This window comes from Phoxinus phoxinus, assembly GCF_949152265.1.
Source record: "Phoxinus phoxinus genome assembly, chromosome: 6".
Lineage (NCBI taxonomy): Eukaryota > Metazoa > Chordata > Actinopteri > Cypriniformes > Leuciscidae > Phoxinus > Phoxinus phoxinus.
This window is the reverse complement of record NC_136881.1, coordinates 37,303,704-37,318,937: the sequence shown is the minus strand read 5'-3', so window position 1 is coordinate 37,318,937 and position 15,234 is coordinate 37,303,704. Positions and strand designations below refer to the sequence as shown.

At 36.0% G+C, this 15,234-nt stretch overlaps 2 protein-coding genes across 2 annotated transcripts; both read left to right on the top strand.

Moving 5' to 3' along the window:
• Positions 1–152: 152 nt before the first annotated feature.
• Positions 153–6,856, top strand: ccdc86 (coiled-coil domain containing 86). The gene is made up of 5 exons (XM_079615218.1): positions 153–805; positions 1,007–1,136; positions 4,542–4,616; positions 4,724–5,633; positions 5,769–6,856. The coding sequence occupies exons 1-4, from the start codon at positions 306–308 to the stop codon at positions 4,859–4,861; spliced, it is 843 nt and encodes a 280-aa protein (XP_079471344.1). The 5' UTR covers positions 153–305; the 3' UTR covers positions 4,862–5,633; positions 5,769–6,856.
• A 715-nt stretch (positions 6,857–7,571) lies between these two features.
• Positions 7,572–9,187, top strand: LOC307000383 (uncharacterized protein). The gene is made up of 2 exons (XM_079615940.1): positions 7,572–7,721; positions 8,574–9,187. The coding sequence occupies exons 1-2, from the start codon at positions 7,695–7,697 to the stop codon at positions 8,946–8,948; spliced, it is 402 nt and encodes a 133-aa protein (XP_079472066.1). The 5' UTR covers positions 7,572–7,694; the 3' UTR covers positions 8,949–9,187.
• Positions 9,188–15,234: the final 6,047 nt, after the last annotated feature.

Here is a 15,234-nt window from a genome sequence, read left to right as displayed (position 1 = left end):
TTATGAATAAAGAATTTTCCGTTCAACATCTTTACTCTAACGTTTGACTCAAAATAATCAATGATTCGGATCTTTGAACCGGTTCGAGAACCGACTTGCTTCGAGAACCGAATGGAGTCGGACTTCACATAGTTGCCCTCCCAGCCACTAGGGAGCGCTGTTGATTAATTCCAAATGATTCTTGAGACTCCTCTTCTTCGTCTCTCAGGGAAACACAGGAGGAATACACGCGTGTTTCCGCACATGTGTGTTTTCTATTACAGTTTAACTAGCTTTATATTTTATCAATCGACACAACGCTAACGATGTCAGCGTCTATAAACAAGGAAGTAGACGGTGGAGGTGATGTTATGATGGCTGAAGGTCCCGATAACGACGCGGATTCTCCCGTTGTGAGCCGGACACGGAGTGGTCGCAGACTCCGGACGCCCGCGGCCAAAACTCCCGTTCGCCGGACCAGAAAGTCTGTTGTCCGAGAAAATCCGGCAGAAAGCATCGATTCACCAGATGAATGTACAGCAGATACTAAAGGCGATCAGTGCAGCTCAGTCACAGTATGTCCAGTTGAAACTGCGTCATCATCATCAGTAGATGTCAGTCAAGAGTCAGTGCCGGACACTGTAGATCAGACCAGCGAGAAGGAAAACGTGGTAAATAACACCGAGACAGTGGCCACTGGTCCTACAGACCCCAAGAAAGGGGCCAAAAAAAGGACTCACTCTGAATCCAGTGAGAAGAAAAGTAAGCCCATGCCTCTTGGGAAACCCAAGTCTGGAAGAGTATGGAAAGACCGAAAGAAGCAAAGGTGCATAACATTAGATTAACATTCTGCTTCCTATTACTCTCATCAGGTATCTGGCCTGATATCACATGGTTTCTGTGTATGTGTGCATTCTGCATGTTAATCCATAATAATAATTTGGTACATAAACATTTCCCCTTTGTACATCTTTGTTTGTTAGTACATTTGTTTCTTCTGCTCAGACGTGCTGATTTTGTTTTGTAGGTTCTCTGCCCTGTTGAGAGACAAGCCTCTGCGTACTTCATGGGAAAAGAAGATGGAGGCCAAGAGAGAGAAGCAGCTGGTGAAGCAGTACCACCAGCAGCTGAAGGATGAGCAGGCCAAAGAAAAGGAGGTGAGTTTCTGCCCCAAAACTGTGCTTTGATCTCATCATGTATGAATTCAATGTTGTCATTGTCTGTATTTGAAACAACGTCTAGAAGTGCGTCCCAATTTGTGCACTTCTGCACTTTTCTATGCCGTTTTGTAGTATAAATAGTGCTAGTAGTGTGTTCACTGAAAATCCCCAAAAGAAAAAAAATGCACTTTAAATTCCCGGATGATCCATTTAATTAACCGAAAAAACAGGCTGCATCCGAAATTGCAAACTTCTCCTAAGCGAAAAACAGTATGTGACAAAATAAGTATGTCTGAATTCACAGTACTCATAAAAGAGTAGTTAAACTGTACCTGGATGACCGATTACTTCCAGTGTGATTCTGATGTGAGCTTATGATGGACACTTTACTGTCCCATGAGGCCACAGGTAGGGCTGGGTACCGAGTCTTGATACTTTTTAGGTACCGACCGAATTGTCTCGATACTATCGAGTATCGAAAAATGACATGTTGTTCGGTTCCAGATTTCGATACCTAAGGAGTTAACTCGTCAACGTCAGTGCTCAAACAAATACATATGAAATGCACAAGACACACATAAAGTCGCTCACGCACATACACGTATGAGACGAGCACACACACACAAACTCTCGCCGCGCATACTTATATGAGACGCAAGCACACACACACAAACTCTCCGCGCACATATTCATATGAGACGCGACTACACATAATACCTTAAAGATGTGGAAAAGTCAAGGTACATTTCTCCAGGCTCGATGCCAACAGCGCGCGATGCAGTATTTGCCGTAAAATAATTGCTGTAAAGACCGGTACCACGACAAATATGATGAAGACCTTGACAGTGCACGGAGTAAACATAAGAGCAGAAAGTTGCTCCGTCTTCGACTGGTAAATGAAGAGATATCTTGTTGATCACACCAGTGTTTATATTGCAATAAATAATAACCTACTGAACACTGCCGTTCAAAAATGTGTTGGTTAGTCAGAATTTTTTTTTCAGTAAGGATGCATTAAAGTTATCAAAGGTGACATTAAAACGTGTAATGTTACAAAATATTTCGTTTTTAAATAAATGCTTTTCTTTTGAATTTTTTATTAATCAAAGAATCATGAAAAAAATTATCATAGTTTCCAAAATATTAAGCAGCAAACTGTTTTCATATTTCTGAAGGGTCATGTGACACTGAAGTAATGATTTTGAAAATTCAGCTTTGACATCACAGGAATAAATTACATTTTGAAATATATTATTTTAAATTGTAATACTATTTCACAATATTACTTAAGTTTTGCTGTATTTTTTATTAAATAAATTCAGCTTTGGTGAGCATGAGCTCTTTATAAAAAATGTTTTGTTCCTTTGTACTTTTTTTGTTCCTTTGTGCACTGGCTAAGGAGCATGAGTCCAACTGAAAAAAATAAAACCAAAGTTTTTCTGAGTTAATGTGTTATGTAATCTTGTTAAAATGGATTTCATAAAATTGGTATCGAAAAAAGTATCGCTAGGAACCGGTATTAGGGATGTTAACCGATGACCGTTTGACCGATGGTTGACCGTATCAACGTTAACCGATCAAAGTTTTCGGCAGTCGGTAAAAAAAAAAAAGAAAAAGTGATCTCTAAATTAGGCTAAATAGACAGTGGACTAAACGCTTCTACAGTTAACATCTCATTCCAAGATCTTTTTGTGTGAAGTGAACAAATCCCTCACTCAATTTTTCATAACTCGCCTGTTTGTACTTAATAAACCAATAAAAACATTTGGCGCGAGGTCACAGCGTTTGGGTTCACGCGCTCACAAGGTTTGCGAAAAGTAAAGGCTACAGGCTAACACTCAAGGTTAAAGCCAGGGCAGACGACAGGATGACGCGTGCAAAGAAAAGTAGTGTGTGGGACCATTTCACCAAAAAGATTGACAGATGTAAGTTGCAACTTGTGTGATACAGTGCTTAAATACAGTAGTAGCACATCATCTATGATGTATCACTTGAAAACGCGACACCCGCAAGCCTGGAGCTGTCATTTATGAGCCGCGGCAATGTTTCAAATGAGCTTCTAACGCTAGACAAACGCCTTTATTTTCAACGCGATCACCTCGTGCCCAAACCATTTAGAAACTAAGGAGCCATTTGTCCTCCGATTACATACAAGCTCCTCGGCGCCGCGTTTGCGGGACTCGTGTTTCGCGCTGTAGGGGATTTTAAAAAAGTGACGTGAGTGGAAGGGCGGCGCCGTGTGTGTGTGTGAGCGGGAGGCAGAGCGACAGAGATGCAACAGAGTTGTGAAATTGCAGGTGCGGCTCGAAATGGCTGTTATTTCAAATAGCGTAGCATATTTTACACTAATCGGTTAACCGGTTTCAACCGGCTAATGAGGCTCGGTGGTCGGTCAATAATTTTTTTAGTTTTCGCCATCCCTAACCGGTATCGAAACTGAGGTATCGAAATTGGCACCGGATCGAAAGATTTTGAACAATACCCAGCCCTAGCCACAGGAGAGGATTTATTAATGGAAGTGAAGTGAAGTGACGTAAATGATGCTGATAGATCACATGATAATGACAACATGGCGAAAGTAGTAGTAGGTCCAGATTACTTTCGTCCTACACACACTCCATACTTTTTTTAGCCGTTCCATTACTTATTCAAAATAAGTACCTACTCAAGAGAGTATGCGATTTCAGACGAAGCCATAGTGTGAACTGTTGGACACTTCATGCACTCAACTGTCTTGGCTTTAATTATTTGGGGGAGGGGCTATCAAACTTGTATGATTAATGACAAAATCCCCTTATAAAATTCATATACTACACGGATGAGTACATGGTGAGTCTGTAGTGTGAGATTTAATTGGGACACAACTTGGGTAGTCTCACTTATTATTAAATATTTACTTACCGTAGTAGTTACCCTAGAGTTTAAAATGTTGGGGTCAGTAAGATTTTTAAATGTTTTTATTTTAGACTGCTTTTATTTGAAATATTGTAATATTGTGAAATATCCTGTTTACTCAAGTCTTGTCACATGATCCTTCAGAAATCATTCTAATATGCTGATTTGCTGCTCAAGAAACATTTATTATTAATAATTAATACTTTAGTGGAAACTGTGATCATTATTTTTCAGGATTCTTTGATGAATAGAAAGTTTAAAAAAAACAGCATTTATTTGAAATATAATTTTATTTATAACATTGTAAATGCCTTTACTGTCACTTTTGACCAATTTAATGCAGCCTTGCTGAATAAAAGTTTTACTTTCTGAGAAACACTGACATTGTGACCTGTGGGAAATGTCATGAAAATTCAGGCTGGTGCAAGTTTTAAAGTTAAAACCTGAAATGTCATAGTAAACATTGGTCATATGTGCTTTTTCTGTATTCGTTCATCTTTCTCGCAGGACAAGAAGAAGAGGAGAGCAGAACACCTAAAAAGACGAGCAGAAAATGAGAGAAAAGCGGAGATTGTGCAAGTGGTAAATACAGAATGTCATTTTACACCCGAATTCATTTGTTTCTCACAGTTATTCTGTCACTTTCTTTGTTTGTCTTATTTAACTCATCACTGCTTTGCCCCTTTCAGATTAAGAATACCGCAAAGATCAAGAGAATGAAGAAAAAGCAGCTGAGGAAGGTTGAGAAAAGAGACACGCTGTCAATGGTGCAGAAAACACCACCTAGTGTCAAGAAGGGCAGAGGGAAAACCATCAGCAGCTTGTAGAGGGTTTAATGCTCTCAGAACGTGCTGTGCCAATCTTGGATGAACTGGCATGCGGACCTCATTATAAAAAATATCAAAAACCTATGGAAATGTAATGATTTTGTATCTGCGACTCTAAGTAGACTGCTTTGTATATCACTGAGAGGTTTGAGTTGTGTGTCTGCTTCAAATCTCTGGGGCTGATGTAATATTTGTACAGCAACTTCAAAAATGCAAATAAATGTGTTGATTTCATGGACACCCGTTTCCCATCACTGTTTTATGTGAACATAAGTTTGTGATTGTCACATAAAAAAAATATCTTCCTGGCTCATGCATGTTAAATGCATTTTTTAATTATTGTTTTATAGTATGGGTAGAAATGGTTTCATTTTCAAAACTGACGCATTGAAAAAAAAAACATGGGACTTTCCACTTTTATGGTTCAATATTATTTGTTATGGCAATGTTTATCTCGCCGAATTGCTTGCGCTTTCGGTTTTCTCAGGTGCTTTTTACATGGTGTGGTGGAATGATGGGTACTTTTTGATTACTTAACCATTTCCTTCAGATGAGCTGCCTTTGAATGCTTTTTTTCTCTCCAGTGGCCTGAAGTGAACTAGGAGGAAGAGATCAACCATTGCATAGGGGGTGGAGTTTAAATAAAAGATAAAAGGGTATCATGTTTTGCCTATAAAACTGAGTACAACAAAAACCAAGAAGGGAGAGAGTGGAGCACAGACACCAAGAAGCACATACAGGAACCATGGATACAAAAGCTCATGCAGCATTGGTAAGAATATTTTAAAATACAACCATTTATCATGACATGCAACTAATTTTAGTATTTTTAATTTGAAAGTGTTGTAATTGTTGCTTTTGTCCAGCCTTACGTGTCCCGCTCATGAATGTCTCGACTCTTTTTCAGACTCGGTACCATAAGCTTCAGCGTGCTGAATGTGGACTCTGGCAGAGTGTGAGAGGAGACCCTAAAAACACGGTTCCTGTTCCCTACCATGAGCCGTGTGGAAACGCCACTCACACCGTTCTCCGGGTTCAAGAGCCGGTTTCAACAGATTCTGAACCCTTTACTGTGAATATCTTCAATGGCTCTAATGGAGTCAGGGTTTCGGTGGGGATGAAGAGCACCGACACCATCGGGAAACTGCAGCAGAATGTCCTGAAGCGGAATCCAGACTTCGGAGCAAACCCGAATCTGCTCTACAATGGGAAACCGGTTCAGCTTCAGCAGACGCTGTCTGAGCTCCAAGTGAAGCCTGGAGCCACGTTCATCACCTACCAGAAATGCATTGGAGGTTAAAGGCATAGACGCATCACTTTTCTTTCTGTCTTCATCTCTGTTTATCTGTAACTTTATACCACACTGTAAATGTACCTCACTCACAAACTTTTCCTTGTCAAATATTTGATTGCTGTTAGCTGATGTGTCATAAATCCGTCAAAGGTTTGAAAATACATGATTGTTTAATCATCATTAATGCAACAAGCCCTGACTGTTGATGCAAACATATAAGTGCAAAAAAATGTTGAGTTTAATGTTTTATTTGAGCTGCAAGACGACATGAAGAGCACTTTTGTTTTGTTTAACATGGGACAATAATGTACTTTGTTTGGCCGTTTGTTTTTGAAATTCGTTTTGAAGTCTTTAAAAAAAAAAGGTATTTTCAGGGTTTCACAACAAAACAGTTGATTTTTCAGTCTTTAAGTTCACTGGGGGGAAAACAGAGATAGTAGAAATGATAATTCTATCTACATAGTTTCTTATGCTATTTAACATCTTATATTTAGTGAAACTCAAGCTTGTAAGACTCATAAATGTCTAACGTCTATGAACAAAATTCATATAAATCAGTTTCTTAATGGAAGCACAAACTTTATATTAAACAATGAGATCATAAATGTAGTTTATTGTTAAATTGTCTGTAATTGTGATTTTCACTTTTCTACATGTAAATCTGACTCTTCTATTTTAATAAAAATAAACTTGAACCACTAGTAATGAATTGAATCATGCATTCTTTTCTTATTCAATTCTATTTTATTATGAGCTTCAGTTGAAGCAAAAACATCTGACCGATGAGTCACATGATCAGTATCACCAAGAAATAAAGCAGAATCTTAACTATTTCTTTGTTTTATGCCATTATGTGTAGTTTTGTGAGTTTATTAATGGTACAGTTATTAAACAGTCGTTTTTGGCACATGTACTGTAGTCCAACCATCAATTTTCCAAACCGCTGGCCATATGTAGGGTCGCAGGACATTAAAATAATTATTATACTGAAAGATGAAAGACTTGATGAACTATTCTGTGAGTTATAAAGGAAGTAAAAAAGAAAAGAAAAGAAAAGATATCTTTAAAGATAAAGATAAAAAAAAGACATTTGCCCCAGTCTCCCCAAAACTCAATGGTCAACAAGAGACCTTCTTCCTGTATAGGCCACGGGTTGTCATTCACAACAGTGATATTATAATCTCAGTGAAACTGAAATTCATGTATCAGCTGTAATGTAGATCTTAATCACAGAGCCATCACCAGATATAACATAATATGAACAAAAGTATGTAAAACATAACAAAACATACACAAGGAAATCAATCTCTTTTGAACAGGGAATATAAGTCCGGTGATTCCCATTTTCTCAATAATCCCATGTGTGGATATTGCGATCAAATTGCATGGCAGCAGTTCCTGTAAATCGTGTGTTGTCGAGAATGCACCCTTACGGGGTTGGGCATGCACAGGGAAGATAGGTGATTCCCAAAGCACTCTCTTTTTACTATATAAATTCATGCAATATCTGCATTGTGAATAGAAGCAACTCAAGGCAGCATGACTACAGTCATTTACCCGGCACTGGTAAGATGATTTTAAATACATTTTGTTAAGATAAAATGTAATATATATGTAATTATATATATGTATTACGTTTCAAAAATTTGGAGTCAATACGATTTTTAAAGAACACTTCACTTGAAGCCTTTATATAATGCATTATAAAGTATTTTTTTATCAATTAATTATGCCTTGTGATGCACCTTATAATGCATTGCATGGTCTCATGATTACTTGTAATAGTTTTAACCACCATTATAATATTTAAATAACTTTGGTTATTTGTGAAAAGACACAATGCATAATGTACATTATGAATAGACCTTTGTTATGCATTATAGGCTTTAAGTTTCCGAAGTCTCTTGCTCAACAATATTAGATCAAAAATACAGTAAAAACAGTAATATTGTGAAATACTTCAATTTAAAATAACTTTTTTTTCCTCTGTGAATATATTGTAAAAAAGTAATTTATTCCTGTGATCGAGGCTGAATTTTCAGTGTCACATGATCCTTCAGAAATCATCCTAACATGATGATTTGATGATCAAGAAACATTTCTTATTATTATCAGTGTTGAAAACAGTTGTGATGCTTCTTATTTTTGTGGAAACAAAGTTTTTTTGATGAATAGAAAGTTAAAAAGAATAGCATTTATTTGAAATATAAATCTTTTGTAACATTATGAATGTATTTACTGTCACTTTTGATCAATTGAATGTGTCCTTGTTGAATAAAAGCATTTAAAAAATACAATTCTTACTGACCCAAAGTTTTGATTAGTAGATATTAAAGATGAATTCTTGTGAAAATTCTCCCTTTATATTTAGTTTTATTGCCATGAGTGCATTCACTGAATATCCTGATTCTCTCTCAGACCCCAAACCTTTTTCAGCCGGAAGCATGTGGACTCAGGCAGTGTGTGAAAGGAGACACAGATCCCCTTCCTGAACCGCTTGGAAAGGCCACACACACCGTCCTCCTGGCTCAAAAGCCGGTTTCTTCAGGTCCTAAACGCCTTTTGGTGAATATCTTTGATGGCTCTAAAGGAGTCAAGGTTCCCGTGACTGTGAGGAGCATCGACACCATCGGGAAACTGCAGCAGAAGGTCCTGAAGCTGAGACCAGACCTCAGAGGCTGTGGGAATCTGCTCTACAATGGCAAACCAGTTCAGAAACAGCAGACGCTGTCTGAGCTCCAAGTGAAGCCTGGAGCCACGTTCATCACCTACCAGAAATGTTGTGGAGGTTAACATTTTTTTAACGGTTTACTTTTGCCATTGGATAATTAATATTGCGGGATCTATATATATGCGGATATAAATAGGCCTACCTTGATTATATTTATGTGCCATGTGTCATATATTATATACTGAATTTGTATCTAATAATCTTTTGACCTTTTGAAATCTTTTGTTTACCAATATATTTTATGTTTAATACATATATGAACATGTACATTTTAATAAAAATTGACCAGTTATGAAGTATGCATTCAATTGTTTTGATCAATTTACTCTTATTATAAAAGTGGAAAATAGCACAAATAAAGAACGAGAAATCTACAGTATAAATCAATGCTAAATTGATACTGTATTTTGTATAACTAGGGAAAGATGTGTAAAATGCTTGTAATGCTTTTAATTCTAAACAACAATACAACCAGCCGTCCATGCTGGCGAAAAAAAGCAAACAAACTAATAAAAACATAAAGCAATCATGTGTTTTGAGTTGTGATAATGCATGAGCAGACTTAGTGTTACTGTGCATTATATTATCCAAATATTATAGGCCTATTGCCATGTCATATACAGTATCAGTCAGAGGTTTGGATACATTTGACTAAATAGGTATCTAAAAAAGTAAAAAAGTATGTAAAATATGTGTGTGTGTGTGTATTTATATATATATTTATATACAGTATGTATGGCCAATATACACAAGAGTTTGTATTTGTTTGTTTTATGCTTATTTGTAACTTACTGTAATAGAGCAATTAATCATAGGTGAAAAATAAAATGATGAAAGAAATATGTAGTCTATGTACAATAAGTCACACTAAATACCACATGGTTTCTAAATCTAACAAAACAATAATACAGTCAGTCCATCCAAGCGAAAGTAAAAGCAAACAAACTGAATCAAACCGAAAGCGGTCGTGTGCAAATGTTGTGATAATGCACGAGCAGACTGTTTTTGTCAAGCTGTCATTGATGGCACAACAATGTTACACTTTTTTTTAAAATCTTGTGTTCTGTACAAATTTCCCAGGAAGAGTTTGTGAAGCCAGGAGGTGATACAGCAAAACGGTTTAATATTCAGTCCGCACACTGCCGGTTTATCGTCCAGAATTTATGGAGAAAGAGATAAAAACGCCAAATACAAATAACCAAAGGCACAAGAAGAAGATGGCTAAACTATCATTGTTAAATGTCAAGGCTGTCTAAAGCATTCTGAATAAGTTTGATCCTTTGACTTATGTAGGCTAGATCATTATGTTGTGCCCTAATAAATCAATCGACATAGGCTGTAAAACACAGATATTCGTTTGTTTTGAACTGCAAGACAAAAGACGGCGATTTCCAGTAATATTTTACAAGTGTGTATCTCTTGGCCTTTATGTGAACACATCGTTTGATTAGTTTGGTGGCAGTGCCGATCTCTTGGTTCTTGTAAATCATGTGTTTGGTGAGAATCACACGTGTTTATTAGAGACACAATGCTTTGAAACACGGGTTCTTTCCCAAACAAAGTTTCTCTTTCGCTCTTTAGTTGCAGGTATCAACAATATCATATTTCCAGATTGTATAAACGTATCATGGTAACTGCAATGGCTTGACTATGTGACCCTGGACCACAAAACCAGTCACAAGTCGCACGGGTTTATTTGTGGCAATAGCCAACACATTGTATGGGTCGATTTTTCTTTATATGCCAAAAATCATTAGGATATTAAGTAAAGATAATGTTCCATGAAGATATTTTGTACCGTAGGGCTAAATAGGCTATATAAAACATTTATTTTTGTGAGTGAATGCAGCACAATAGGCAACATAAATGGACAACTTAAAAGGAGATTTTTTCAATGTTTATTTTTTTTTTGCACCCTCAGATTCCAGATGTTCAAATAGTTGTATCTCGGACAAATATTGTCCTATCCTAACAAACCATATGGTTTTGTGGCCCATATGGTAACACTCGTTTTAAATTCGTTTTGAATGAGGCTAGTAACCTAGCCTAAATCAGGCTCATTAAGGTTAAATTGCAAAAATAAAATAAAAAATCGACGTTTTCTCTAAGTGGCTTCGAATATCTAGTTCAAGAGGCCCATAGGCCTACAGAACTAGGCCTACAATAATGTTCGGAACATGTTACCTTAATGCTTTTAAACATGAAGGACAATATGAAGGTCTGATAAATCTGCCTGAATGGACTTCTCTTATCTTCTAACAGGTGTTGTGCCGAAATCATAGACTAAAAAAAAGAGAAATTCAATTCGACTGACTTCCGCGTGCACGCGCATGACGTAACTTTATGACATCAGTGCGCCCAAAGGGATTTAATGTTTGTGTTTCCCTTTCGTTGTAATTTTCTTGCGTTTTATTTTGCGTTTTGAAAAAAAGGGCTTATTTTTGTAATTTTTTAGGCCTATTAGCCCTCAAGCAGTATTCGAGACAAATGTGGGGGAAATCATAAAAAAAGACAAATATATATATATGCTACTTTAGGCTTTATTGCGCACGCGCACTTACAAACCATAGACACACGTGCACACTTCATACTTTTTTTGCTTGTAATAAATGATAAATGATCTACTACTTTGTAGGCCTATTTTCCTTATAGCATGGTCAGATTTGTCTAAGCTTATTGTGGCATCGGTGTATAATCTCACCCAAAACAGATTTTTTTTTTTTAAATTACTATTTTAATTTGTGATAAAATCAAAAACATAAGAGGTTAAATTAGCTATATAACAATATCAAGTCATGTCAAGTCACCTTTATTTATATAGCGCTTTTTACAATACAGATGTCTCAAAGCAGTTTCACAGTGATAACATGAAAATAATACAACAAAGTTTGTTTCAGAAAGTTGCGACATCGTCCACCCAGATCAATAATATTGTTGAATATTAAATGTCCCCAACTAAGCAAGCCAAAAGCAAAGGCAACAGTGGCAAGGAACCCAAACTCCATCAGGTGACAGAATGGAGAAAAAAACCTTGGGAGAAACCCATAGACAGTATAGAGGGAGAAACCAGGCTCAGTCTGGGCCATCTAGCCCATAGACATCATATCTATGATCTAGCCTATATACAGCCTATACAGCCATCTAGTGGCTATTGATATTATTGCTTTTTTTTTTTATATACCAACATAAGACACCAGATGACACCAAAGTCACCACATTTTTAGGTTTTGGCTGTCTGAACTTACTGGAATGATTTTTCAAATGTTTTTTTTACTGAGGTTAAATAAATATTAAATGTAACAAGAAGCTATATATTAAGAAGCTATATTGATATAACATTTATAAAAAAAAATTAATAATAATTGTATCACACTTGAGAGACCTTCGTGCCCAAATTTGTCCACAAAAGCGGAATTAAGGGTTGCTATGTGAATACGGCTTACATTTCAAAAATAGGCTGTAAACCAATTCAATTGTTCTCTAAACATTTAACAAACAATGTTTATCCACATAATGATGCAATAACTATCTAAAATAAATACAATGAAATGAAAATGAAAGAGTAACACAAACAGGCTATAATAAATTCCTTTAGCCGCACGGATGTCATCAAATGATCAAAATGCATCCGAATTCTGGCAGGCCGTCTAATTTGGGCACAACACCTGTCGTGTCACGTGTGGTGAACTGAACAGGTAGGCTATACATATCATGATACATGCTCTTAGGGCGACCTCTGCAGTTCACGTTTTAAAATGTCACTTTGGATAAAACTGAACTACGTTGCCTAAAGGTGTGAGTAAAGAAGACCAAAGACGCCCTTGAGCCTAAGATGCTTCTCGATTATTTGTGGCTATTTCTGAGTGAGAATTTTTTCAAAGTAAGTTTTGTTTTCCACTGACGTTTACCACAGTGGGCTTCTTGTTCATGTTAAAAAAAAGTTGTGTGATGATTCTATTGACAACCCTATTAAGCCTTTTTAATAGCCTAAGCGGGGTCCCTTGCACGTAAACATCATTGGGGTTTCTTGGCATCACAAATCTAAATTACGCATGTGTGTTAAACAAAATGAAACCACAAGGTGTCACTCTTATATTACTGACACGCCCACAAACATCTGACTAATGATGACTCAACCGGTACAGTCAGGTTGTACATACAGTAATAGACACTTCTCATTCTAGTGATACAGTACACTGTAAAAAAATTAACCTCTCCAAGTCAAACTATTCTAGTGACTGGTCACATCTAAATTTTTTAATTGGCCCAAGTGACATTCAGTACAATAAATTGAATGAATTGTTGCAATAGTCTGTTAACATTGGCTCAATGAGAAATAATATGTCAGACTAATTGAAAATTTAGATGTTATCAGTCACTAGTACATTTTGACTTGGGGATGTACATTTTATTATTTTTTACAGTGTATGTGTTTCTGACACTTTTATTATTTTTATTTGAACTAACAGTTTTAAACTTGTAGGATATGATTCTTATATTAAAACCAGCTAATAGAAGCTATTTTTAACCCTACTATCATCATTTATGTTAATTAATTTTCAAATGTCTGCATAGATATTTATTGTTTTACAATTTTCCCAAGAACAGACTTTCGATCGTAAACTGAAAATCCATTAGGCCTATGTGCATGAATTAAGTGTAAAAATTAATTGTAAACCATTTCAATGCGTATTGTTTGAAGTTAGCCTATTCTTTTTTTTTGGTAACGCTTGAGGTCTCAAGTCTCTTCATATTTTTACTTGAACTTTCTTATAGTTATTTATTTTATTAAAATGCAATTGTTGTTTGTTCATATGTTCACGGTGCATAACTTGAAAAATATATAGGCCTACTTTTTGATTTTAAAAATGTAGAAGTAAATGTAGAAATGTACATTCATAAATGCTGTAGAAATAACTATGTTAACGAATGAAACCTTATTTTAAAGTGTTACCTTTTTTTCCCAAATATTGTGTCTGTCCCACAGTTTTGAACAAATTGTTGTGTGCAACAGTGATTCTACCATGATTAAGAGGATATATTTTGCACACAACATGAAGGAAGTTCCTCTTGAATAAAAGGGTTTCCCCCACTTCCTCGGGGCAGATGCTTCAGACTCTTCATGGTTTTGTTACACATTCAATTCGATCCACAGTAAATTCTTACTGGCAATCCAATCAGAGCCACGCCCTGCCCTCAAATATGCATTGATGGTAAATATGCTCAGTTTTTTAAACATGAAGATTTCGCGTGCATATGACACGCACTTTGGCGTGTAATACATGGACAAAATTAATTAAAAAGTATTTAATTACAAATACTTACTCATCAAATGTAGCCTATTTAAAATATAAAATAGCCTACTGCTGTGAAAAAAAGTATTTAATTAAAATACGAGTAATTTTACAATACAAAAATACAAACAAGTTTACTGCGAGAGTAACTGGAGTTAGATGTATGAATATCGAATTTCATCGTTTAGTGCAGGAGATATGCTTGTTGCCACAAACTGTCATAATAAAATATAATTACGCCCATGGCTATAACACTATATTTGTATTAAAGGGATTGTTCACTCATGAAAATTAGCCCATATAATTTACTCACCCTGAAGTCATCTACGCTATATGACTTTCTTCTTTCAGACGAATACAATCAGAGTTATATTAAAAAATGTCCTGGCTCTTCCAAGCCTTATAATGGGAGTCAATGTTGGCCTATATATAATATAATAATAATATAATATATAATATATGCCAAATAAAATCATATATTTAAATAAGTATTTTAAATACAGTCTCTCAAAGTATTTAATTACAAATTACATTTCATTTATTTTTGTTAAGGAAAATATAAATTACAAAATACTCAAAAGTAATTAAATAGCCTATGTATTTCAAATAGCCTATGTAGCCTATAATTAAAATCCTGGCAATATCTGGCAATACGCACGTACTCCACCACTAATCATACCCAAGGGGTTTACCAAACTTTTATCATTCAAGTTTTTGTTTTTGTTTTTTTTTTGCTTATAAATTGAACGATAGATACAATTCGTGCTATAGGCCTATACGCATTTTCATGAGATCGTGTTGCGGCATCACATGATAAGTTGTGCAGTCTCTAAACTGACGTCTGAATCACTTCAGTTCAAAATGCGTTTAACAGCCTTGAGCTCAATCCAGGCGTTGGCTTTACAGAGTGAAAGTAACATGTCACAAGCTTCAGATTCCCAGAGAGTAAATCATGTGCTTGTCTGCTGAATAGTCGACCTGCAAGTCAACATCCTGTCCTGTATCGGAGATCTCGCAGTGATGTGTCATAAATTCTGAAAAATTTATTTCCATT